General features: G+C 39.0%; 1 protein-coding gene across 1 annotated transcript in view; it reads left to right on the forward strand.

The window, feature by feature from the left end:
- atad2b (ATPase family AAA domain containing 2B) overlaps nt 1-25,470 on the forward strand; it is an 88,855-nt gene that overhangs the window by 13,488 nt on the left and 49,897 nt on the right. The window contains exons 16-23 of the mRNA XM_041805190.1: nt 1,818-2,129; nt 2,766-2,916; nt 4,952-5,138; nt 5,251-5,436; nt 15,882-16,017; nt 17,209-17,402; nt 17,483-17,642; nt 24,418-24,540. Of these exons, the coding sequence (XP_041661124.1) occupies nt 1,818-2,129; nt 2,766-2,916; nt 4,952-5,138; nt 5,251-5,436; nt 15,882-16,017; nt 17,209-17,402; nt 17,483-17,642; nt 24,418-24,540 (1,449 nt within the window). The remainder of the gene's footprint in view (nt 1-1,817; nt 2,130-2,765; nt 2,917-4,951; nt 5,139-5,250; nt 5,437-15,881; nt 16,018-17,208; nt 17,403-17,482; nt 17,643-24,417; nt 24,541-25,470) is intronic.

Consider the following 25,470-nt stretch of genomic DNA (forward strand, 5'->3'; position numbering starts at 1 on the left):
AGGACTATGTTGATAGTTTTGATTTGACTGATTATTGGTTTGAAAATGGTTTGTGTTTCAAATCTCAGTCTTATGTCAAGGCAGAGAAACGAGTTTAGTAAACAGTGGAATTCTGTATAGTTTTCTATGAAACCCTCTGGTTTTTGAGGGCAATTTTTAAACAACACAAAGGTTTTAGTGGATGTTTTTTCAGGTAGCCCTTGGTTTAAATGGGTTAAAAATAGGGCTGGGCAATTAATTGCAAATTAGATTAAATTGCAATATGGCCTACAGCAATTTTCAAATCACAGAAGGTGCGATATTTTTTGACCTGACCTGAAATTTGTCAAAATACCATTTTAAAGCTTTTTGCAGCAGCATAGATGTTAAGCATTGCATATCATGCAATCATTCAAGTGCCATTTTTTAACAATAATCTACAGAAAAATCATACTTTCTTTTTTTTTTTTTTAACCTTTTTTCTCATTAAATACCAAAGTGACATAAAAATGATCACTCCCTTCAATACAACAGTTTATATCCAACTGGCAATATAAGTCAAAATATCAGAGTTAGATCTTTTTTTCCAAAATTGTTCAGTTCTAGTTCGGTCTAATATTGTGTTGGTTATGGTATAGATTATATTATTGTTTGTGTTTGTTGGAAAATACATAAGATGAGGAACTAAAGAAATAACCTTATAACAAATTGCAATCCCAATGTTAGGTAAGAAAATTGCAATTAGATTGTTTTCCCAAATCGTTCTGCCCTAGTTAAAGGTAGCAAGTGACCTGCAGTGATTGGCAGTGCTGCTTCTGTAATCCGGGTCTATATTTCACAAGTATCATTGCAGGCCAAAACTCAACAACTGCATTGTTGCTAGGAAGAATGAGAGATTCTCATGGTGAAAACTAGGCTTGTCAAGCAAAGAAAATCTTGGTTGACTGAAATCACACCCATACACCCACTAATCAGTTGGTCGTTGGGTGAAAAAAAAAAATAAATCAAATGCATGTTATGCCTTGATCAGCCTAATCAGTGACTTTGTCCTCATTGCAAAGCACAATACTTACTGAGAATTATACGCTACACAAGTTCAGATATTTTTTTGTATCTTATTTTATAACAGCCTTAATAAACAGGACCCACTTGTTCCAGCCTTAACATAAATTATCTCCCGCATCTGTCTGTAGCAAGCATTAATGTGCATTTTAATGTGATGATATAGGGACTAAATAAAATGTATCTGTTGACACGTGAATAAACAAGCAGTGAGGGTAGAGGCTGTGACAGAGGGCGGTGTGGAGACACTCGTAGCACCTTTTAAATATAAATGAATCATGCACTATTGTGTTGTGTTTCAACTCCTCAGAGCATAACCACTATAAAACAATCAGATAACAATATTTTCTGCATGGTTTTTATTTACTTTTCTCTCTACCTGGATTACCCTCTGCTGTGCATCTTGCTCTCATTTTATCATCAATACAATTACACAGCTGCACAGAAACGGAAACAAAATAGTCATTCTCAAAATTAAAATCTTGTTTCCCTCTGGGAGACCCCCCAAAACAGGTTGGGCTATATTAACTAGTGCTGTATATATTCCAAACTTATATTCCATAAAAGTCTAAACAATAAATCTTCAAATGCATTTCTGCTTTTTAAGTATTAGGTCTAGCATCGCTGTATGTTAGATCTGTAAGTGCATTTGTAACACATATTTAGTAAAGGTCCTTTTCCATTAATCCTCTTATGTCTTAAGTTTTGTTTCATTGGTTGTTTTCAAAAAGCAAACAACTGATTAACTAACTGTTGTGTTTGTTACTTGCTCCCAGGCTACTGCGGTGCTGACATCAAAGCACTTTGCACAGAGGCAGCCTTGGTGGCGTTGCGCCGCCGCTACCCCCAGATCTACGGCAGCAGTGTCAAACTGAAGCTTGACATCACCTCCATTGTCCTGGGGCCTGGCGACTTCAGCAAGGCAATGAGGACAATCGTCCCAGCCTCACAGAGGGCCCTGGCCCCCCCGGGCAGAGCCCTGTCCCCTGCCCTCAGACCCCTGTTGGCCAACCCTTTCTCCTTGGTGCTGAAAGCTCTGCTCCGAGTCTTCCCCCATGCTCAGTGTACTGACAGGGACAACACATATGGTAGGAATCAGGGACTGTAATTTTAACTTGATCATTTGTTTTCCCTTCCTTCCCTTTTCTCTCTTGGACTTTGCAACCTGTTTCACTTGTTGGTGTTCTTTCCCTGGTGGCACTTTGTGCATTTGATTAGTTTCTCATTTTCCTGCCTTATTACCAAAGTGCTTTGTGTCACCCTCAAACACTACAGATACTCTCTGGTAAAACTTTCCCTCTGAGATTGTAGAGGGCATAGTAGCGAGATCAGGTAACAAGTCATCCTACTTGCACCTCAATATATCAACCCCTGCAGCAGTCACCAAATGAATCTTTACACCAGATTACCCACAATGCAGCACTTGACCAGTGGGAGATTGCTTCTAGGAGTTCTGCTTTTTGCACCCAATAATGACATGAGTTTCAAGGGTGCTGTATCTTTTTAAATGCCCATTACTTCTCGCCTAATAAGCAAGCTCTCTTTTTTATTGACGCTTTTTTAGTGAAATGACCACATTAATGTCAGCGGTAGTGCTGCTTTGAGAATTAAAGTTTGTAGACACAAACTTTTAAGTGGATTTAAAACCATTATGCTCAGTAACTTCAGGAAAAATAAGTTTTCTACTTGTGCATGGCTGTATTAAGTGTTCTTATCTGTGCTAGGCGGTGACAATCAACTGCTTGAAGAGGACTTATACAGCGATGATGACAATGAGGAAGGCTCTGCTTCCATCTATGATGTGCAGCCTGCTGCATCCCCAAAGAGTCATCTCTTCTCCTCTGCAATGCACAGACCCTTCCTCCATTTCTCCTCGTGAGTCCATTGAAACTCGGTGACCAAGATGAAGTGATATATTAACAAGAAGGAGAAAATACAGATTTTTAAAGTGCACTTATACTCACAGATCCTGTACCCTAAAAACAAAGAGAAAACATGTTGATTTTTTTTGTACGTAATTCCTTTTCAAACATGGAAATCATGTTTTCCCCTTTGTACAAGCATGATGCCACCTTTGATCTTAAAAGTATGTCTAGTATTTTTAGTGTCATCTACAGTACGTTGGGAGTAGTACAGTTCTAGTGTACCTGGGGAAGTACAAAGTTATCTTCCAGTATAATGCTCTATCTTGATTAAGACATTGACTTGTTTAAGAAGTCAGACTGTACATTAGGAGAGAATGCAACCAAAAAAGTGGCTACACAGTGAGCGATGCTTTACAAGTGTTTGTAGCTACAAGTAGAAGAGACAAAGCTGTTTTATAAGAGTAGAGGAGGAATAGGAAAGACCAAAGTCAATGCGACTGCTCTGTAATTGGAAGTACAATCACTGCCTCCATTCAAAATGGAGAGAGATGAAAGTGAGAGAGTGCATGACTTTTGGCTTTACATTTACTGCAGCAATTTATTGTAAAATCTTTAAAGCTGTTCTCAAGCTTTTAGTTTTCAAGTCATTATTTTAAATGCTTGAATGGCCGAGACCATGCACTGCTGCGGTGGTGTGTCTGAAGTAGGAAAGAAAAACCTCAAGGCAAATTTGTAGATTTATAGATGTGGTAAAGCTTTATTGTCGGTTCAACAACACACATTAAACCTTAATGCCTATCGGCTCTTTGCTTTTACCTAAGTGCTTAAAAAGTCAGGGTTAACAGGTCTGATCATTAAAGGTCTCATGCACATTATGCAAAATACGTTTTCTAGGCTTTTCTAGCAAAAATATGTGCCCCTGGCCTGTCCACAAACCATCAAGAATCAGATAAATCCGCCCCCCTCTCTTTCTCCAACTTTAAGGAAATGTGTGCTGAAACAAGCCGTTCTCAGATTTTCCCTTCATGATGTCATGTTGGGAGTTTACACCACCACCTCCAGGTTTGGATGGCCCTCCCCACTTGGAAAAGTTCCGCCTACCTCTCCTGACCCTCCTCTCAGTTGCTAGCTAGGAGGATAAGGAGAGCCCTATCCATTAAGCCACATCCATTTCCTGAAAGGGGCGGAATCAGGGGCGTAATCAGACAGCTCTTTAACAATTAAAGCCACAGACACAGAAACATCTTGTTGTGAGCAGGGCTGAAACAGAGGGGTTTTCAGACGTGCAAAAATCCAATACTGGAGTGTTTTTTCAGCAGCAAACTTCATAGATGTGTTTTGGACCTCTGAGACCAATATAAACTCGTCTTAAAGGGGTAAAATATGTGGCCTTTAAATCTTTTTTATCAGACACCTGTGCCATAATAAAAGCATACAGAATTATTGAAGTCTAAACAGGAAGCATGCCAGAGAAATCATGTAATGGCAAATCAAGAGTGGGGGCTTGATCACAAGTTAGGATAGAAGTAAATTAGAAAACCGTAAGATATCTGCTTCATGTAGAGCTTGTGCTTCAGAGGTATTTCTTTAAGATTGGTTCAAGGAGGGATTTCTACACATTATGGATTATGAATTACAGCATCCTGCAGACTTTCCTTTTAAATCAACTTTGTTTCTTCTCTTTGCTATTAAAAAGAGGCATCATTTGGTATGGTGCTCTGATTGCTGTCAGTTGTCTCATTTGAGCAGTGATTTGAGCTTCACAATTTCCCTGACATGTTTTGAAGTGACAGAAGATGCTTAAATATCTTATATTTTCTTTGGGTGTTAACATGTACTCACAGTGCAGGTTTAACTCTATTTAGATGGAAATTATGCATACTTTTGGATGTTGAATAGATGTAAATAACAGCTTTATTTGTCAACTTAAGCTTGCTGAAGCATCTAACAGAACTTCAGGCTTAAGGCTGCCTGCTGTTTGATTGTGTACCTATCTGTCATTGATACTAATATATTTTCTGATTATGATCTCCCTTTTGTATTAGTTCTGCCCTCCAACAGCCCACAGCATACCGGCCTCGTCTACTACTGGCTGGGGCGCCCGGCTCAGGACAGAGCTCTCATCTGGCCCCCGCTTTGCTGCACCACTTGGACAAGCTGCCAGTGCACCGCCTGGATCTGCCTACTCTTTACTCCATCAGTGCTAAGACGCCAGAGGAGTCCTGTGCTCAGGTAAACCCACACAGTGAAACATTCATCGAATGCAGGCCATTTGCTTGATTCAAGAGAGTAGTCACAAACACAAGTAGTTGTGAATGACTTGTCCCTATCTTTGTGGTTGTAGGTTTTCCGGGAGGCCCGCCGGAGCGTGCCCAGCGTGGTATTCATGCCACATGTCTCAGAGTGGTGGGAGACGGTGAGTGACACTGTGAAGAGCACCTTTCTCACCTTGCTGCAGGATGTCCCCTCCTTCAGCCCTGTCCTTATCCTTGCCACGGCTGAGTCTCACTACTCACAGCTGTCAGACGAGGTAAGAGCACACTTTACAGGCACCCGAGCAGACATTTTCAGGTTAGCTGGAGGTCTGCTCCCTGTTTTTATGTGTATACATATTGCTATATCTATCATTATGTGAGGAACAGTGGCTGTATCCTTGTGTCTTTTTTGTTTTGAAGCCCTGAAGCATGATTCAGGGGTTTTATATATCTTTCTTTCATGCTCAGACACTTGCTGGGTGTCGCAGTCAAGGTCAAGATCACACCAGTTTTTCTACTTTGGCTCCGTCTTCCCTTTCTTGTCATTTATCCCACTGCATCCCTCACCCTGCTCCTTTATCCTTCTTCTTCCCAGTATTTGCTCTCTGAAAGCTAAAGCAGAGTCAAGCCACCCGCTGTGGTTCAGGTAGTATGGTAGGATTTGAGGGGAAAGGGAGAAAATTTGAAGGGATGAAAAGAAAATGAGAAAACTAAGGAGGTGGGCACTCTCTAGTCAGGCAATAGACAGGCTTTAATTAGGTCCAGGGGTTGGCAGCCCCATGTCTTCACCCCAGGACACACACCACATCAATATGCCTGTGCAGACGGTGCAGCTTTCTCTTTTCTGTTTGTGTGTGTGGCTGCTGTTTTGGCCAGGATTTAACACTGGCCAAGCTCCAAGGAAACAGACTCTTGGGGTGATTCTTCTTTGTAGTGGACTCATTAAGACAAAGGTATCTGGGCTGTTACACTCATTTAGCTCTCCTTATTTCCCTGTAGTTCTATTTTCCTTGTTGTTTATAAAGTTTAAATTGTAATTTTCCAGTAAGTAGTTTAGTTGTTTTGCTGTCATGAATGCATGGCTTCTTTTGCCTTAAAGTTTTGCTTCACCTAACTTCACTCTTTTGGTTCATAACCATGCTGTGTTAAGAGTTTAATTTTGGAAATGGGAGTATTCACAAGCATTGAGCTTTGAAAGGTAGATTTCTACTTATTACATTTTAGGTTACTGACCATGTAGAATTAGCAATTACCTGTTTTATGGTTGAATTACCTTTTTTTTGGTCATTGACCAAATAGTTATAAAACCTGGAAAATGAGTTTAACACATGATGGGACTAATGGTGTGTTTGAGTCAATGTGGAGCCAAAGGCAGTGAATCAAGTCTGCCCTCAGGCTGTGTCGCCTTTTTTCTTCGTGCTGTTCCACATTTAAGGTTATTGTGCTGCTGTTTTGTAGCTGGATTGCATCATTGCACTTGTTAATCAGTTCTGTTAACTGTTTCACAAAAAGCTAAAATAGCTTCTCTTTGCTCATTCTAAAGTCAAATTCAAAAGCAACTCATTAAGCTTGTAAGGTTTTCCCCACCTTTGTTTCATTCCTACACTTGCAATCGTATTACCTGGTGTAAGCAGTTGACAAAGATTAACGAGATTATCCAGGCTTTGAGATTAACAAATGCCCAGTTGTTGCTTAAAGAAGCACTCGCACCAGGGCCAGTTGCCCTGATCCAAGCTGAAGCATGATTGTCCTCCTTCCCCGTTTTCCTGCTGGCCTGCTCTCACAAAGCTCCAGGCCTAATAGGGCCTGAACGGGAATACATCGACACGCATCCCTGACTAATACCTATGTGCCACACACAGGAGAAATACTCCGACAGTGACAGTAACTTTACTCACCTTGTGGCTTATTTTGAGTCATTTTGATCCTATACAGCCCTTTAACACGCCATTGTTTGGAGTGATTGTAGAGAAGAAGAATTGTATTGACTATATGCACCTGTGCTTATTTTTGTGCAAGAGCAGTTGTACCATGTTTCTATCTGTGCCAATGAAGTGTGCCTTGCTTGAGCACATTAAGGATAGGGATGGAATATTTCCAACACCTTGTTGAAACTATGCCATGAAGAATTAAGGCAGCTCTGAAGGCAAAAAGGGGTCCACCGGGTACTAGCAAGGTGTACCTAATAAAGTGGCCATTGGGTGTATTGTTCAGTGTAACTGCATCCAAGTTAGCTTTAAGTAAGGCCATCATTTTGGCCTTAATTGGTTGCAGGTATACCCAAGTTTTTTGCTGTAACTATCCTGAGATGACTTACACCAAAACAGAAAAATAGTCTGATATAGGCTTTGTGTCAGTGGTAGATGTTCATATTAATTAAATAATAAGGATATAAACAAAGATGCTACATGGAGGACAGATTGACAAAACACATCTGCAGCTACTTTAGATATTCAGTAGGATTTAACTACAGGATTTGTGTGTTAGTCTTTAAAAACAATAAAAAGTTGGTCCCTGTGAAACAATGCCTGAGGTTTTACTGTGTGTCTGTTATTATTGCAGACCATTTACTGAACGAGCAGACTTTTGTTCAGGCTGTTTACACTTTTAACAGTTTGGTCTTGTTTTATAATTGGTCCCACTTGTGTTTTTTTGTTTTTTTTTTTGTCCTATGAAGCTATGTTCCTCATCACTTGTCTCAGAGGGTCCAGTGGCTTCTTCCAGCAGGGCTTGTGAATTCGGTGTAAATCTTTAGGCATGCTGCAGTGTATGCTGCTTAAAGTGATTGGGCGGTCTCTGAGAGTGTTGTTACACTCTCTGGCACTGAGAAAACAGTGACAGCTGCTGTCTCAGCTCCAAACCTCAGCAGGGACCAAGCAGCATCCCTCCCAAGCCAAAACTGACACAACAGGCTGGGGTCCAACTACACAACCTCCCTCCCTCTCTTAACAGCCGTTCATTCTGCTCAGATTGAATTCCTTCTTGCAGCAGAAAAAAAGGAAAAGGCTTGAACATGTGTCTGCAAAGGTGAGGTGAATGTAGTTAGTGACAGACAGGGTCCCATCAGTTGTTTTAAAGCCCCCAATGCAGTGCAATGGTAAGAATTAGATTAGCATTCTTAGAGAACAGTTTTACTGTAAGAACTTTTTGCAAAAATGATCTGGTATCAGTGCTGTAACACTGCAGACTGTACCAAACAACCAAAGTATATAGATCCACTATTTTTAGATTATTGTACTGTACAATTTAACATTTCATACTTTTAGCATATTTGCAGATATTCAGGTAGGTTTAGTCAGAGAATTTTAAGCACATATAATGTCTTAATGAGAATGGCATGTATTTTTTATTACGATAGGACAATTCCTGAGCAAGCTTCTCCAAAATTCACTGTTTACATCAGAGCCTTGGCAGAAGTGATTCTGTCCCTATGCGAGTTTAGAAATGCTGAAGAACTGTGGTAAATGCTGATTTTTTAAAATCACTTTTTCTTTTTCTGATCCCAGTAGCAGGAGTGAAGGCGAGGTAGCTCATTTATCTGCCTCCCTAGCCAAATCCTCCAGTTCATTTTGGGGGATTCACAGTCACTCTTAGGCCTGATTGGACCCCTCCAGCATGCCCTGTGGTCTCCTCCAAGTCAAATATGCTGAACTACCTCCACAGGGATGGCACTGAGGAATCGGAATGAGATGCAGACTATCCTAAATAGAGATGCATCGACTATGAAAATGATGGCTGATACAGATATCTGGAATAACAGTTTTGCTGATGCAGATACAGCGAGCATTACTGGTGTTGTTTTAATGACTTCTTATGGTGTTACGTACTCAATATGCCGTTATTTTCTCTCATGTTGGACCATTAAACAAAGCTGAGTTTTACACTATCTAAACTTAAAACAAAAAGTAAGGCAATTTGTGTTTGGTACATTATGTCTTTGTTGTAACAATGCTTCTTGGTAATAAATCTTATACTGTTGGAAAGCCTGTTTATTACCCTTTTAAATGATGCCACATTTGTAAGGATCATGCTTTTGTGGGTTAAGCAGCAGAGCTGAGTATGTGGGTTGCGCCCATGAAAAATGTGCCAAATCTTCTCTGCCAATGCCAAACAGCTTATTTTGCTGTTGCTATTGACTCTTGTTTTGAGCTTCTGGTACCCCCAGGTGCTACCAACCTGATTGGCAGCACCTGTGAGTATGGGCCCTGCTACAGTGGTCAGTAGATGTCGGCTTCAAGAATCAGCATGCCATGTTTGACTGATCTGGATAGGGCCTGTCGGTTGGGCAACTTCAAGCTGGTGTTCCGCTAAACCAAGTTGCGGCATTGTTTGGAGTGACCCCTCGCACCATCTCCAAACTGAAGGCCAAGTTCCATATAACGGGGAATGTCAGAGACAGGCCGTGAAGTGGGCGTTCCAAGAAGACAACACCCCAGGAATATTGTTTTTTCACCCTGTCAGCAAGAACTCTATCCTCCAAGATGACAAAACTCACCCCCACAGAGTGGGGTTTATCAGAGACTACCTCCAGAATTTGGGAGTGGAGAGGATGGAATGGCCTGCCTTAACCCCATTGAGCACTTGTGGGATCAGCTTGGGTGTGCTGTTAGTGCCAGAGTGACCAACACAACCACGTTGGCTGACTTGCAACAAATGCTGGTTGAAGAATGGGATGTCATCTCACAGCAGTGTGTGACCAGGCTGGTGACCAGCATGAGGAGGAGGAGCCAGGCTGTTGTGGCTTTGTATGGTTCTTCCACACACTACTGAGGCACCTGTTTGTTAAATGAATAAATTATTAAATTATCAATATGTCTTGTTTCTTCAAACTTCAATCATCCAATCCACCAAACACCCAACAAGAGTCAATGGCAGAATCAGCTGTTTGGCATTGGCAGAGAAGATTTGGCAAATTTTTCATGGGCGCAACACACATGCTCAGCTCTGCTGCTCATCCCACAAATGCATGATCCTTACAAATTTTCATTTAAAAGGGTAATAAACAGGCTTTCCAACGGTATAAGATTTATTACCAAGAAGCATTGTTACAACAAAGAAAAAATGTACCAAACACAAATTTCCTTACTTTTTGTTTTAAGTTTAGATAGTGTAAAAATGGGAAAAAGAAACTAATACACTGTATATATCTCTGAAGAAATCTGGGATAAATACTGTGAATTTCATTTGAAAATTACAGGCTCGATTTGATGGAGAGTATTTGGCTGGAAGATTCTTCTTAGATATTTCATTACACCTGTTCGGAAACCTCATCATTTGGACCAGGGGTGGCAAACTCAAGGCCCAGGGGCCAAATCCAGCCCATGGCACAGTTATACCTGGCCCACCAGATCATATTTTATTTTTATTATAACTGGCCCACCAGTATGAGGTCTACAGATTTCCTCCAGTATAACAATGTAAACTTAACCTTGATGACTGACAATATCCTTGTTAAGTCATAAGAATTAGAAAGAGTAAAGAGTGAAAATAATTTGATAAAAAGTCAGGAATGTGGTAAAAGAAATTTGTGTTTTCATTTTATATTTTCTAATTTGCATCTCACAAATATGACCTAACATTATGGTTTTACCTTGTTACATCTTTTCAAATCATAATTTTCCCTTTTATCTCATTTTGACCATAAAATTCCCTTTTTAAATTTTCTTGTCATATTTTGACCTTTTAAATTCATGAATTTGAATTCTGTCTTATCTTTTGACTTTTTCAACTCCTTACTTTGAAATTTAATCCTAAATATTAACTTTTTCGATTTAAAATCTTAGATTTAATCTCATCTTTGGATATAATATAATTCAGTAATTTTAATTTTGTCTCATATTTTGATATTAAAAAAATCATGATTTAGAATTTTATTTTATATTTTGACTTTTAAATCTCTTGATTTAATTTTTTTTCCTCATATCTTGACATTTTCAACATAACTTTTAATCCCAAATATTGACCTTTTTAATTCAAAATTTTAAATTTTATTTTCTCATCTTTTTACCTTTTAAGCTCACGATTTTGAATTTTATTTACTAACTTTTAAAAATCTTGATTTTAACTTTTTACTTTTCTTTTGAAGTCTGAAGCGTTTATCATCAGTGTTCAGGTTTTTTCCCCTATAATTTTTTACCGGTGAAGATGAGGTTGACAGTCTATCGGAAATTTTGACCCAGTTAGGCCTTCAGGCTAGACCCAACGTCAGAATTCGGCCCCTGCTGTGATTGAGTCTGACATCCCTGATCTTGACTCTTCCAGCTGCTGGCGGAATTATGGCTCCCAGGAAGCCGATCATTATCCCCTGTATCAATAGATTCTGGTGCAAAATACACAATGAACTATCACATACATTTGGGAAAAATGTCATTTTAATTTGGGACCAACTTTTTGTTGGAATCTTGCATCTTGCTAACCTACAATGAAGGAGTACTTATTTGGCATATTGAGAATTGCTCTCAGAAAGGCACTAACAAAAGTGTTTTAAGTTAGCAGGTCCAACTGTTCAACATTGATATGACTTATTTTGATATTTATGTAGTGGAACAAAAACATTTTAATTTCTATGGCTTTAGAAAACACATTTTAAGAGGTCTGGAAAAATGGGAAGTCTATTTCCTTACTAAATGCCCAACCTTTATTCAAGGAGCTTTATCTATGTTAAACACCTGCATTGTTAGTTTTTGCAATTAGAAAACACCCCAGGTTATAATTTTTATGTATTAATCTGTTTTTCAATGTATTTAGCCCTTCATCTTAATTTATGTATGTATTTTTATTTTATCTTGTAATGATATTTAAGGTCAGGTTTCCTCTCACCTGGGATTGTAGAATCCACATAGGGTTTTAAAACTTGTATTTTTGCGCAGCCAGACTACTATGCCAATTCGTGCTGCATGTACGTGGATGGCCCAGGTTTAAGTCTGGCCTATGGCTCTTTCATGCCATCCCTCACTCTCTCATCCCTGTTTCAGACTCTATCCACTATCATAAACCTCCAAACCAACAGTGCATGCAGTGTGTCAGACACAGCAATTAAACAATTCTGACACTGAGAGCTGGCGCTGCTAGTGCTAACTGCTCACAAGCTGAGACAGCACACGGAGGAAATTACTAGTGGGTTAGCTATGCTCAAACTGTCTGCTGTTGAAAATGCACCCAGGATGCAATAAAGTATTCGTGAAAAAAATCAGTTATTATCGATTCAGAATTGTAGATATTAATAGGTAATTCTGGCGTGAATCAGTTTTTTACTGCACCTCTTCAAAGCAGAGTTAATCTTTATCCAACAGTTAACTTCTTCTGCTTGATAAAAAACTGTTCTATGAATCAGCATTTATGTGTACCAGATGTCAGTGTAAAGTTGATTGAACTTAACAAATAAACACTGTGTATATCAACCCTGTGATTAACTGGTGATCAGTAAAGGGTGTATCCCGCTTCTCACCCAGGAACAGCTGGGAACTGCTCCAGTACATCAGTGAAAAGAATACTAGGTAAATGGATAATGGATTGGTTTTATTGTGTTTGTGCCTTCCTTCCCAGCTCTTTCCTCTTACTAATTACAAATTATGTTGCACCAGACTTTCTAAACTTCCTTCTCAGCTTCAGTTTTTACCCTCTGGTCTTGGGTGTATATCACTGTCCAGATGACATTATCAGCTATTTTTATGTTATTTTCTCATTGCAGATCACTTACAGCTCAGTTGTGTAAAGATTATCATTCTTGTATAATTTTTAGATGTTTTGTTACTCAGAATGATGTCTTAGGTGTTTTCATGGAAACACTAAGTTTTCCCTTTTGAATTTGTCTAAGATCTTTTCTTTCCATATAAAGATATTTTTTCCAAAATTTAGACAAATACTTTTATGGTGCAAACTTGAACAGTCAGAAAACAGTAGTTTCAATTTGTTCTTGATTCAGCTTCTTCAGTAAAAAATCGATTGTCCTAGCTGAAAAGATGTCCAGCCTTTTGTTATGGCTGTTTTACTCTGCCTGAAATCCTGAATCTTCTTTGTACTTCAGGCTCTCTCCTCAAACCCCCCTCTCACTTTTTCACACTGAGCTATACCCTTCTGTGCCAAGACCCCTGCAGCCTGTATCATGATGAAAAACACTGAAAATCTTTACTTGCTATATGCTGAGTTCACTTTGTATCCGGCTCCCCTACTGTCTTGCTTGTTTTTACATCTCTTCTCCTTTTCTTTCCTTGCTTCTGAGGAGAAAGGCAAAATCCACAGAGAGGGGATAAAAACAACAGAACAGAAGGCAATGCAGAGAAAGAGAGAACAAACATGCCATGGGTTAGGGGGAGGATCGATGTGAAAGACAGATGGGGGGAGATATAAAGTGGAAAGCTGGTGCTTAGTCAGCAACAGGGCTTCCCATTGGGAGTGGCCTTGAGCTTTGGTAGGGAAGTGGGATCTTTAAAGCCCCATACAGCACCAGTGAAGATGCACAAAAGATTTTAAGGTAGCTGGTAGGAAAGGTTCATAAGTTTCTCTAAAAATACTTTGTGTAAACTTTATCCTGTAAGTATAGCAAAAAATCAACACTTCACTATGACAGCTTAACCTGTCAGTGTTAGATTTATAAAATTTTTACTGTCAGCTTAAAAATAAAGAAATATGTCACTGGATGAATGTAGAGATATTATCCGGTAGTAGGAATCTGATCGTATAACCATGGAAACAATGTGGATGTCACGCAATATGTCCTTTAAAATCCTACTTTCTGCTTCATTGTCACAATAGGCCGTAAAGTAATAAAATCTACTGTTTTTATATATTTTTTGTGAAAGACAAAACAACAGATTTATGAGTTTAAAGGGTTATCAGCTGCCAAAATACTGCACAGTAATTTGCAGTTGAATTTTATTGCTCTGGAAATGGCAAAATGGTGGCAGTTGTTTCTTATAAAACCTTTTATAGCACACATTACAGCTGATGTTAATGACTGAATTCCCTTTTTGTAAAACATAGTGTATTGTTTGCTGGAGCATTTGTGTTGGTTTTCTTCGTGCACCTAAGAATGCAAAGGCTGCAGTTTTCAGCTAGGTTGGTCCGAATGTGGCTTTTTGTTACGCTCAACGTGGCATATCATATCTGCTTCACATACAAACAGAGATCATTTTACACTACTTCTATGTGTACATAATTAGAATTAGCTATTTAAAAAAATGAAACTAATGCTGTAATACAGTACTGCTCAGAAAAAAAAATCCGTCCATCAACTTTTTCATGTGAAGGCTAAAACAGACATTTTCTAGCCCACACAGATTCCCCATGTGTAGTTAAGCAAATCAATTGCAGTTCATAATTCATGTGTTGTAAATAATGGTAGGATCATCCAAAACACATGTGTGCATTTAGTTGGAAAAGCTCTAGCATCTTAATTTGTTGTTAAAGGTTTACACACACAAATGCTGCATCCAGTCCAAAAACTATTGATAAACTTAATTTCCTTATAACCAAGGCGTCTCACTCTTCATAAAAGAAATACCAGAAATGTCTGCGAACGTAGAAACTCTCTTAGAGACGTACTTCCACCAATCTAATCAGTGTATGTGTTTCACCTGTGCTTGGTCATGTTTTACCTTAATGTCAAAGCTAATGCAAGCAGGCACATGAGCAACACACTGCCGTTCCAGCTTGCTAATAGATAGTTTTTAAGATATGATACATTTTTAGTGCTGCTGAGTTTTGTTAAGCTGCTACCAAAAACACATTTCCTGATGTGGCAATTCACAGTAAAAGCTTTTGTACAGTATAACAAGGGCAGACTTAAACTGTGAAGAACTTAATAAAAAACTGTTGTGTTCATCATTGAATAAATTGAGATTTAGCAGTTACATTTACAAAGTTACATTGTTTACCAAAGCTTACATTGTTTACATCAGCTTCTTTGACCAAAACTAAGGCCACAGTGCATCTTTTAACAACAATAGACTTAAAGCAATTAAACCTTTTAACAGTTGTTCAGGTCGATACAATAGAGATGGAAATCACGGCTGTGTTGGAGTCAAGACAGACCAAGTTGAACTATTGTAACACATAATCTGTGTTAAAGCCTCAGACAGACCAGAAAAGAGGCTCTACAAAGTAAGCACAACCACTTAATGTTGCTGTTATTACAGACATCAGACTTTGAGAGGAGATAATACAGGTTCACCAGATTTCTATGCTGCACATTAGTTGTAAACACCAGAAAAAGAGCTCACAGGGTATAGAGGTAGCGCCATTTTCTCAGCAAGTGTGCAAGTCTGTCGGGCTCTGCTCTTTTAATGTCACAGTGAAACATGCAGAAGACTGGGGATTGATCTGAGCTGTTGCCTTCCACAAATCACTTTTATTTATTAGCCACCCTGGCTGGAAGGTTAAGCTGTCAGTGACATCTGTTTTGCATTATGTGTGCACCACAACCATGCATGTGTTTAAATAGATGGTGTTGCAAAAAAACCATTTCATGGCAGAAATATACTGGGTTACTGCCTGACACTAAAACACCATAGTGTATCATATGAAACTATTTCTTGACTTTAAAGTTCATTATTTAAATCCAGCTTTAGTGACATTGCCTTTAGACTTTGGTATTCTAATGTTTAGTTGCTGTGTCTATTAAAATAGGAGCGAATTTGTAAGGGATGAACAGCATGATTGTGATGACTGTTTTTTTTTTTGTTTTGTTTTTTAATAAATCCACCTCTGAATTTTCTTTCAGGTAAGAAGTATATTCCAGAAAACCTACGGGGAAGTAGTGACACTGAGCCCTCCTGGAGAAGAGGACAGGAGAAATTTCTTCTCTGACCTGCTCTTGGTCCAAGCTGCCAGGGCTCCACCTCGCCTCAGGAATACAGGTACTTACTGTACTCATAAAGGCATGCACATGAAAAATGAAAGTTTAACTCATTTCTGCTGTCAGACCTAGAGGGCAGTGTTGGCTTTGCTTTGCTTCCTCCAAGCTCTGACCTCATCCACTCCCACAGATATTTTGTGCATCCACACAAGCAGATGTTTTTTTATTTTGATATAAACGGAGACTTTTCTGTGTTTATATGTGTGTTTTTTTTCTACATTAGTCTTTTAAAATTAAAGTTAATGTCATTCAGAATCAATTTATTTCAAGTAGGATCATGAATAGAAACGTGTAGGTGTTATACGCATAATTGAATGATTTACCTGGTGTGATGCCTTTATTATTCTTAACATCGCCATCCCTTTCTCACACCAGAATGAGCCCTTCTCACCTGCAGATCAAACTCATATCCATCCCTTTAACTTCTCATGCCTCCATCCTCAGTTCCCCCCTGTTTTTTTGGCTCAATATGAGAGAACTGTCCATCTGAGCTTTTGAATGGAAATGGTGCACAGCGCTCATCTGCACTTTCCCCATTGATGCAAGGCAGGGGTCCCTCGCTTTACTTGCCCAGTGCTCTTCAGGGGTCCCTGCCTGGCTAAGACAGCAGCCTGGCTTCCAGCTGAGAGCACGGTGGAAAAGCAGAGAGAAGAATTGCAATGAGAGGGCCCGGCTACTATTAGCCATAATTAGAATCAGGGTTTGGATTGCCTTAAGTGAGCAAAGCGGCCCGGGGTGCTGTCGATCCTTTCTAACGATGCCGGCAGTTGCCTTAGGCAAGCACTGATGCTTGGGGATAGGAGGAGCGGATATATGCTTGCTTTTTTATCATATGAGGATATATCATAAATCAAAATGTATTTTAGGATAGGAGTGTTGCTAAATTTTATTCTTTGGCTGCAATATTTTTTAAGATTTTTTCCCAGAGAAAGCCTTTTTAGGTCTATCTGCTATGGTGTTGGAACAGATGGTCAAGAATTAATAGATGAGAATGTCTTGATGTTCACTTCAACACCCTATTCAGGCTCGTTTTTGGCATTTTTATTCGGTGTTTATTTGTCATTTTGTTTTGTGATATAGCCTGTGGCTGAGGCTTTCTTGCGATGAGAACACAAATATTCTCTATAATATGTAAGCTTTGTTTGCACTTTCCTTAAGTTGGTCTTTCCTTTCCTTCTTGTCATTCAAACAGAAAGGTGTAAAGAGGTGCTACCAGAGGCAGAGGCTCCAGGCCCGAGGGTCCTGTCAACAGAGGAACAGCGGCGCCTTGCTGAACAGGAGGAGAACACACTACGTGAGCTCAGGCTCTTTCTCAGGGACGTGACCAAGCGCCTGGCCACTGACAAACGTTTCAACATCTTCAGCAAACCAGTTGACATTGAGGAGGTAAAGGGGACATCTCAATCATCGTTTGACAAAGCCAACTTTAGGCTTTTATTAAGGTTGACTTTGTGTTTGTCTGACAGGTGTCAGACTATTTGGAGGTTATTCGGGAGCCTATGGACCTGTCCACTGTCATGACCAAGATTGACACTCATAAGTACCTGACAGCCAAGGACTTTCTGGTGGATATCGACCTCATCTGCAGTAACGCTTTAGAGTACAACCCTGACAAGGATCCTGGAGGTGAGGAGAGGAATTGGTGGGGATGTTAATCTTTAAGTGTCTCACAGTTGTATTCAATTAGAAATCTGTGGGTGGTTGTCACAATTTGGTTCAAAAATAAATTTTTCAATCTAGATCTTAATTCACAACACATTTCCTATTCATTACAAAGGGGGTTAATCTCAGGATCTCTTTTGTGCTGTGTACTGAAGAGAGGTGCATTATTATTTGAGTTTTAAAAGGATGTTAGTGTTCAAGATCATGCAGCTGTTAGTGGTCAAGCTTAAACAAGCATAACATTTATTTGTCCTTAAATTGCAAATAATTTCATATGAATAAAATGTATGAGCCAGATAGGTAAGTATTTCTCAGGAATTTACCAAAGCAAATTGAAATTACATCATCACAAATCCTTCACTGTTAATGACACTATAGGAATGCAGCTCTTTAAAATAAAAGATTGACAATGTTATTTTATTGTCTGTTTAGTATTAGCTGGCAGACAGTGATAGCCATCTGTCGTTCTGTTTATTTTAACTCCTGCTATGGGTTGCACCAGCAGTGTGCAAGTTCAAACCTTGCTTAGCTTGAGTGTAAGTTCTGTCTTGGGACAGTGTTTAGGCTTTACTAACATTTAAGGTGTTGCACCAGCTGAGATAGTTTCAAGATAGGCTTAAGTTCTAACTTAAATATTACACCTACCTCATGCTGGATGAAAAGTCCTCTTTAGAATCTGGTAGTCGTGGTGATTGTTTTGAAAGGTGGGATTATTTGGAGCGTTGTTTGAAGATTAACAGCAGTTAACATAAGTTAATTTTAGCCGTTAGCCTGTTTAAAGATGAAAAGACATGAGAGGCAGTGCTCTAACAAACACTGAGTTTAGAAAGATGCTTAGACCCATTTAGGGCTGCAGTAATCGATTCTTTTTGTAGTCGAATATTCTGTTGATTCTTCTGGCGATTAATCGAGTGCTCTAATGTTGCCTTTTTTTTAATTAATCATTTTTTGCTTTTTCAAGAGAAGTAGTACCAGACAAATGAGAAAAGAAGCTGGGTCCCTTAAATGAACTATTTCTATATTAAAAATTGGTATTAGCAGCTTCTCTAAAGAAAATATATTTTGCAAAGTGCAATGAAGTTCTGATGACAGTTTACGTTTCTTAAAGTTACAAAGAAAGGAAGTTAAATAATGACATTAGATTATGACATATTTAGGGTTTTAGGGATCCTTTACCAGGAATTGTTTGGTGCCAGCACTCTATTTCTTGTATTGTAGTTTATTTCTATTCTCCAAGTTGTCATTAAAGTAAAGGGGCACTTAATCATTTTTAAATCCTCTATTTTATGCATGAATGTAATAGTCACATTATAGTAAGAATAAAGCTCCACCATTCACACAGCAGTATGATGTCTGAGCGGTGAACCTATGGTCTATTTTTCAAAAGGGTGTTCACTTTCAATTTTTGCACATTTTTTTTTTGAGTTCATCCACCATCAGAAGGTCATAATATGACCTTTTAAGACCCTCCACTGACATGGAGAACACATTTTAAGGGATAAAGCTGCTTCTGTGACCTGTTGAATCCTGACTGTATGATGATGAACTTTAATCTACTTAGTCTCTTTCACGTCTGTGGCAGGTGTTTCTATTTAATTTAATTTAATTGTCAATTCATTATCAATATAAGTCTTATCAAATCATTCGGGATGCTAAACATTTTGAAAACACGTTGCAATCAAGACATCAGTGCGCTGAATTTTAGATAATTTATAATTCAATGTATAACGTGTGCATGTGGAAAAGAGAGAGAGAGAGAATGGGAAATTCCCTGAAGACTGCAGACACAAAATGAGCACTGCGAGTCAAGCAGGCAGCACATAAACTCAGAGATCTGCGTAGGTTTACAGGTGTAGGCGTAGTGCCGTATATGCGATGAAGCCGCAGCCAGAGGATGCATAAAAACACAGGAGGAGTGCCTGTAAACGTCACTGCATCTCTTTCTTTTCACGCCTCGTATCATGCATGTTACGTTACAGTAACAGCGAAAACAAGGGCATTGTGCCACACAAATAGCTGTCCGTGCGAAACACAGCACGCAATGTCCAGGCTACAGCATGGCCCTATAAGGATACAGGACTGATTTAAGTGAAGCCTCGAGGCAGATAATTTGCCTTGAGGAATTTTTTTGAATCGAATTACCCGGATAATTTGAGGAATCGTTTCAGCCCTACACTCATTAGTTAGATTAAGTGAAAATATCACATCAATATACGATATTTTGGTAAGTTTGAACATAAAGCTCTATTAGTTGAGATGAAGGACTGTCATTGTGGTGCAACCAAACAATGATACAACTTAAGTTATAACTGAATTAGTTTCAAAGCAGAGTTTAGTGTGGACTTTACACCTTAACTAAAAACACAACTAATGTATAGCTGCTGCAACAGGCTAACTTCGGTGGTGGTGAATGCTGGGGGCTCACACAACCTCTATAAGACTTGGCATACTGAACAAGTCCGTTTATTCTTCCTCTTACTAAAGGCCGGCTCAGACCACACGATTCAGCCAGATTTTGGCCCGACTGCATCGTTGCAGCTCATCTTCAAAACTCAGGCCCGATTTTGAGGAATGACAAATGGTCTTGTAGTATGACATAATTAACGACGCATCCAATGCGCCCCACGGCTTGACAAGACTAGCATGTCAGAATTTTTCTCACATTGTCGTCTAGCTTGACTCTCTGACCTGATGTCAACAATGTAAATCCTGACGCCTACCAACAGGAGAACATTTGCTTCATATCTTTGCATGATCAGTCCCTGCTCTTTCTCCTTCTGAGGATCAAATGTCTACATTTTATTTTATTTTATTTATGTTATCACATGCATACCTTAAGTTCAATCTGAAGGAGACTCAGTCCATATCATCCTCCTCTTGATACATGCATAACTTTTATCCATCATCCAATCCTTAAATGTTTCTTGTTTTCTGTTTTCTTCTTTTACAAGCGAAACTCTTAGAGCTCTACAATCAAATAGAGCGCTTCTGTTGTAGAGTGACTGACACTTTTTAACCCCCCTGAACAAACCGAAGCACAAAAGTCAACAAAAATGAACACAATTGAAATAAATGTAAATTGCACAAACTATATTGAAAGGTAGTAAGAATAGTGAATGATGTAAGTATTTGCCTTTTTTTGTATTTTTGTAATTAATTTATTTAAAAGGGTCAGAGCACATTATTTTAGCATAAGTACAAAAGACAAACGTGAACATACTGAGGTTAGCATAACTGTTAATTTACATCCATAGCCCCTTGTGACGCATTGTAAAATAAATAAAAATTATACCTCAAAACCTACAATGTACTTGTACTACATTTTAATTATTCTTCAGAAAACAAATAAGTACATATACCTAAATTCAAAAACTGTTATGATCCCAAACGGAATCCTACAACTGAAACTGACATGAATATCTATTAACAACTCAAATGAAAGTCTGGTGTTTTGGGAGGCAGGGATATGACAGCCCCTTGGTAATTGGACCAGCTTTGGCTTATCCTCACTAATAAGTGTGTCCATGTGTTTCTGTAGTCATTGTTGTGTTCCATTTGGCTGTGATTGTGTGAAGAGGTAATTAGATTTAACACTTAACAACCTACCAAGAGAGCTTCCAGGCAGTAAATTTAAAGAACCACAAGACGTTTTTTTTTTTTTTCAAGTTTGAAATTCAAATGAAATAAATTGCATGCAGCCTCTGCTGAAAATAGCATTTCCACAGTGTAATTCATGCTCTGTAGCTGAGAAAGGCGCTGCATACACATGAAAATTTAATTGTGTCTTGTCGTGCAATTGGAAACAATTTTTTTCCTCATCCTCTTCCCTGTCTCTTTGCCTTTTCCAAACTCAAATATGGGCTTTACAATGAAGGCTGGAAACACAAGAGCACACATGTATTCAAAAACAAGACAAAGAGGCCTGTTATTTACAATGGCTTACAATGAAATTGCTTGCAGGACAAGGGATTGGCTCCTCTTGAGATAAACACATTTTTATGTATGTCTACAAAATGATATGGCAAAGTGGGGATATATGGAGAGGACCACTGAAAGAGTAAGCATTTTCTACCAGAAAATAAACAATGATATAATGTTAATTCAAAGCTGCATGCAGAATTCAACCATTTAGCTTATATGACCATTTAAATTCATGCTTTGTGTGTTTAGCTGCTTCAGTTCCAGCACAAGGATTCAGCCGCCCCACACTAATGGGAAGCAATTCTCTGCTGGCCCAAATGAATAAATCATATCTCTGTGTACGCAGGCGAGGGGCCTGGGTCATTTGCGGGAATGCAGGGTGTACAAATGATACACTAAAGGGGAAAAATGCAATTAAGCCGTTTAATAAAGAAGACTAACGAAGCCTCTAGCTCTGCTCTGCCCAGGGAATATGGTCCAGACATTGCACAATACTGCAGCTAAGGGAACCCTAGCAGCGTACAAAGTGCTGGGAAAAAACCTCATTATCCATCAGTCCTCTATTTCTCCTTGCCCTTCATGCTGTCTTTATCACACCTTATGAACAATTATGCTGGCTGCCTTGTCTTTTACCTCCTCACCTTGCTAAATAATTACGCTATGTTCAGAGGGCTGATATCGTAGCGCAGTACAATGAGGCTCAATGTCATAATTCTTTTCTGCGCAAAGGATATGGCGATCACAATCATTTGACAATAAAGAAACACATAAGAAACAACGTTGTAAGTCAGTGTTGTCGTCTCTGTTCTTGACGGGGAGGTTAGGCAGGGCCATTACGGGTTCTAGGGTGCTGTCGACATTTCTCTGGCCTTTGACACCTCTTCCTCTGACAGGCTCTCAGACTGTCAGAGTACACACTCACACACGCATATTACCCCATTGCAATTAGCAAACCATCTTCCAATTAGACAAAAGCAGCTGGTAGATTGTGACCCCTGTGCCACCTTCTGCCTGAACTGTTCTTCCTCTGCTTGCTGTAATGAGGAGCTGCCTGTTTACTGTGTCTATGCTTTGACTCGCCCCTTAAGCTCAGTCTTTATGTTCCTTGCACGGATGCAGGAGAAGGCAGAGAGGAGGATTTAATGATGCTGTGCAACATACAAGAGAAAAGAAGCACAAGAGTTACAAAAGAGCACAAAGTGTTGGTGTGGGGGAGAATGACTTTGCTTTTAATATATATTTCAGATTGTGAGTGTATGAACTTGCGTGGGTGTGCACACCTGCCTTTGTCCTTAAGGGGTTAAGTGCTGATATCAAGACTTTCATGTATGTCTGAGTACTACTCCCTAAAATTTCTCACCAAAGCCTTCCTTTTAGTTCAAACTGTGAGAAAATGCTGCAATCCTTTTTCTCACAGTTACAGTGAAGTGGGGTGGGCTGGCTGTCAGCTCTTTGTCTCACGTGCATGATAGGGTGCGGAAATCATGCTTTGAACAGCACACTGTACCAGCTGCAAAAACCTCATTATCAGGAGAAAAAAAGGTCGCATTTTTTTCTGAAATACATGTTTATTGAATTTTCAAAAGATATAAAAAGGAAAAAAAAACAGCTGGCCCACACATTCAAATTCCTGTAGGCGGGAGGCTCAGGACTCACGTCTTACATGTGAAAATATCCATCACTATGTACATTTTATACCTTATCTTTTTATAAGACAAGGGACCACAAAAAAACCCTAAAAACAAGAATCTATTAATGCACAGCTTCTAGATCTAAGATACAAACCGTGTTGCAAGAATAGCGAACATATTCAAATCAATATATGACAGGGTTCCCATGTTCTGCAGCAAACCTTTGTCTTTGCTTGGTGGCCTATTTTTTTTACATAGTCCAAAGAGACAGTCAAGTATTACCCTCTGACACTGTATCTCTGATAGAACTTTATCTGTAACCTAGTTTAAGAGGATACTCTTTTTTGCACAGAGTAAGCATTTTGTAAAGTTTCCTCTTATATTTGTCTGTAATAAATGTATTAGATAAAAGATCATTATCTATATTAACAAACAGAATTATATTAATGTCCTGCTTGTGCTTTTCTACTGTATCACAGGTGATATCAATCTATGTTTGTGTAGCGCTGAAGTAACCGAAGTTATCTCAAGATGCTTTACAAAGAGGGATGGTCTGAACCATACTCTCTGTTGTGGCCTATTGTAACAGACCAGTGTTCATTACTATTATTATAAAGACTATACCCTATTATAAGAAAGACCACTGTCAATCACCATGAGCTCAGCTTTAGCAGTATTTAGCTTTGTTACAGTGGTGACATAAACCTTCCCTAACTAAAGGGCAGGACTTATGTTTTTTCTTTTTGTTTCTTCTTTCTTTTTTCTGTATAGTCCCATAACTTTTTATTTGTAAATTAAAGTGACATTACTGCAGCAGACATTTTAGTAAAGCCCAAGGAAAAGCCCCAGGGAAAAGGGATGTTTGGGGCTTAACTGTGCACCACAGGGTTGATGTTTTAAAAATAGCATAGGGCTCAGAGTGTTAATAACCTAAAGACCGAGCTGGGTCATTTTTGACCCCAAGACAGCACAAGAGTTTAACAGATCAGATAGGTTGAAAAATATCAGAAATTTGGGTTGTGATTTCTCATTAATGAGTTGATGTTTGGTCTTGAGGCTTGACCATTTGAGAACCATTGCCTTAAAGGAAATGCCCCTTATTATACATGTGCACTCTTTCATAGAAGAATAAATATATTGTTTGTTATTATGGAAGTTTTATATTTTACTGTCTTCTCCTTTCTCAGATAAGGTGATCAGGCACAAAGCATGCAGTTTAAAGGATACAGCCCATGCTATATTTGCGTCTGAGCTGGACCCAGAGTTTGACCGCATGTGTGAAGAAATCAAAGAGGCACGCAAGAAGAGGGGTAAGTACACCACTTCAATAATGCAAATTTAAAAAAGGATTTTCAGTCATTGAAATAAGTTAATGTGTTGAACTAAACATATTTAACTAAACACATTAACTACCATCTTTACACTTCTGTACATTTACAGTGGTATAACACTTTTACCTTGAAAATCCATTAATAAAAGGTTTTTGTGTGTGTAAGTGTAATGCTTTCAGTCTCAATTTAACATGCCTGATGTTGTTTTGGCTCCTCTTTTTATTTCAAGATGAGGGTTCTCATCATAATATTGCTTCAGCAGGGTAATTTCTCTCAGCTTAAGAACACCATCTTTTCTTATTAAATAGACTTTTTGGAAGAGAATATTTGAAACTTAAAAATAAAGGCTTGCCAGTCCATGTTTTCTGTTTGGTTCCAGCCGGCACTCTCCTTACTTCTTTTTTTGGAAAAAGTCTTTGATAGTTTATTTCAGAGAACAGAAACCTGCTTGTGGGGAGAAAATAATCTGTAGGCTTGCCCAGTTGTACTTGATGGAGCAGTCAGGTTTCACTGTAGTGTATTCTGCACAGAGAGGAGCGATGCCCGAGGCTCAAGTGTTCCAGACAGCACCTTCTGTCTGCCTGGCGCTCTGCATCTGTACACTCACCAAACAGCCTCAAGCAAAGCTCGGTGGTTTCAGTGTAAATCCAAATGAGCTTATTGCACGTAGAAACACACATATACAATATAGTTAAATCGTAAAGTGATACAATTAAGCGTTTAGGTATTGCCTTCCATTCAAGAGGACAAAGACTGAGCTGAATGCAATGACGTGTTAATAGTCTTTATGCTTCACACTCCCACATGGGACAACACAGTAGCCTATGGGTGCAGTGAGCCCAGAATCTGCACCTGTTGAAAAAGAGTGCATTCAGAAATATACTGTCATTGTAAATTTCAGAATACATT

The sequence above is a fragment of the Cheilinus undulatus genome, linkage group 14 (assembly GCF_018320785.1).
Source record: "Cheilinus undulatus linkage group 14, ASM1832078v1, whole genome shotgun sequence".
Taxonomy (NCBI): domain Eukaryota; kingdom Metazoa; phylum Chordata; class Actinopteri; order Labriformes; family Labridae; genus Cheilinus; species Cheilinus undulatus.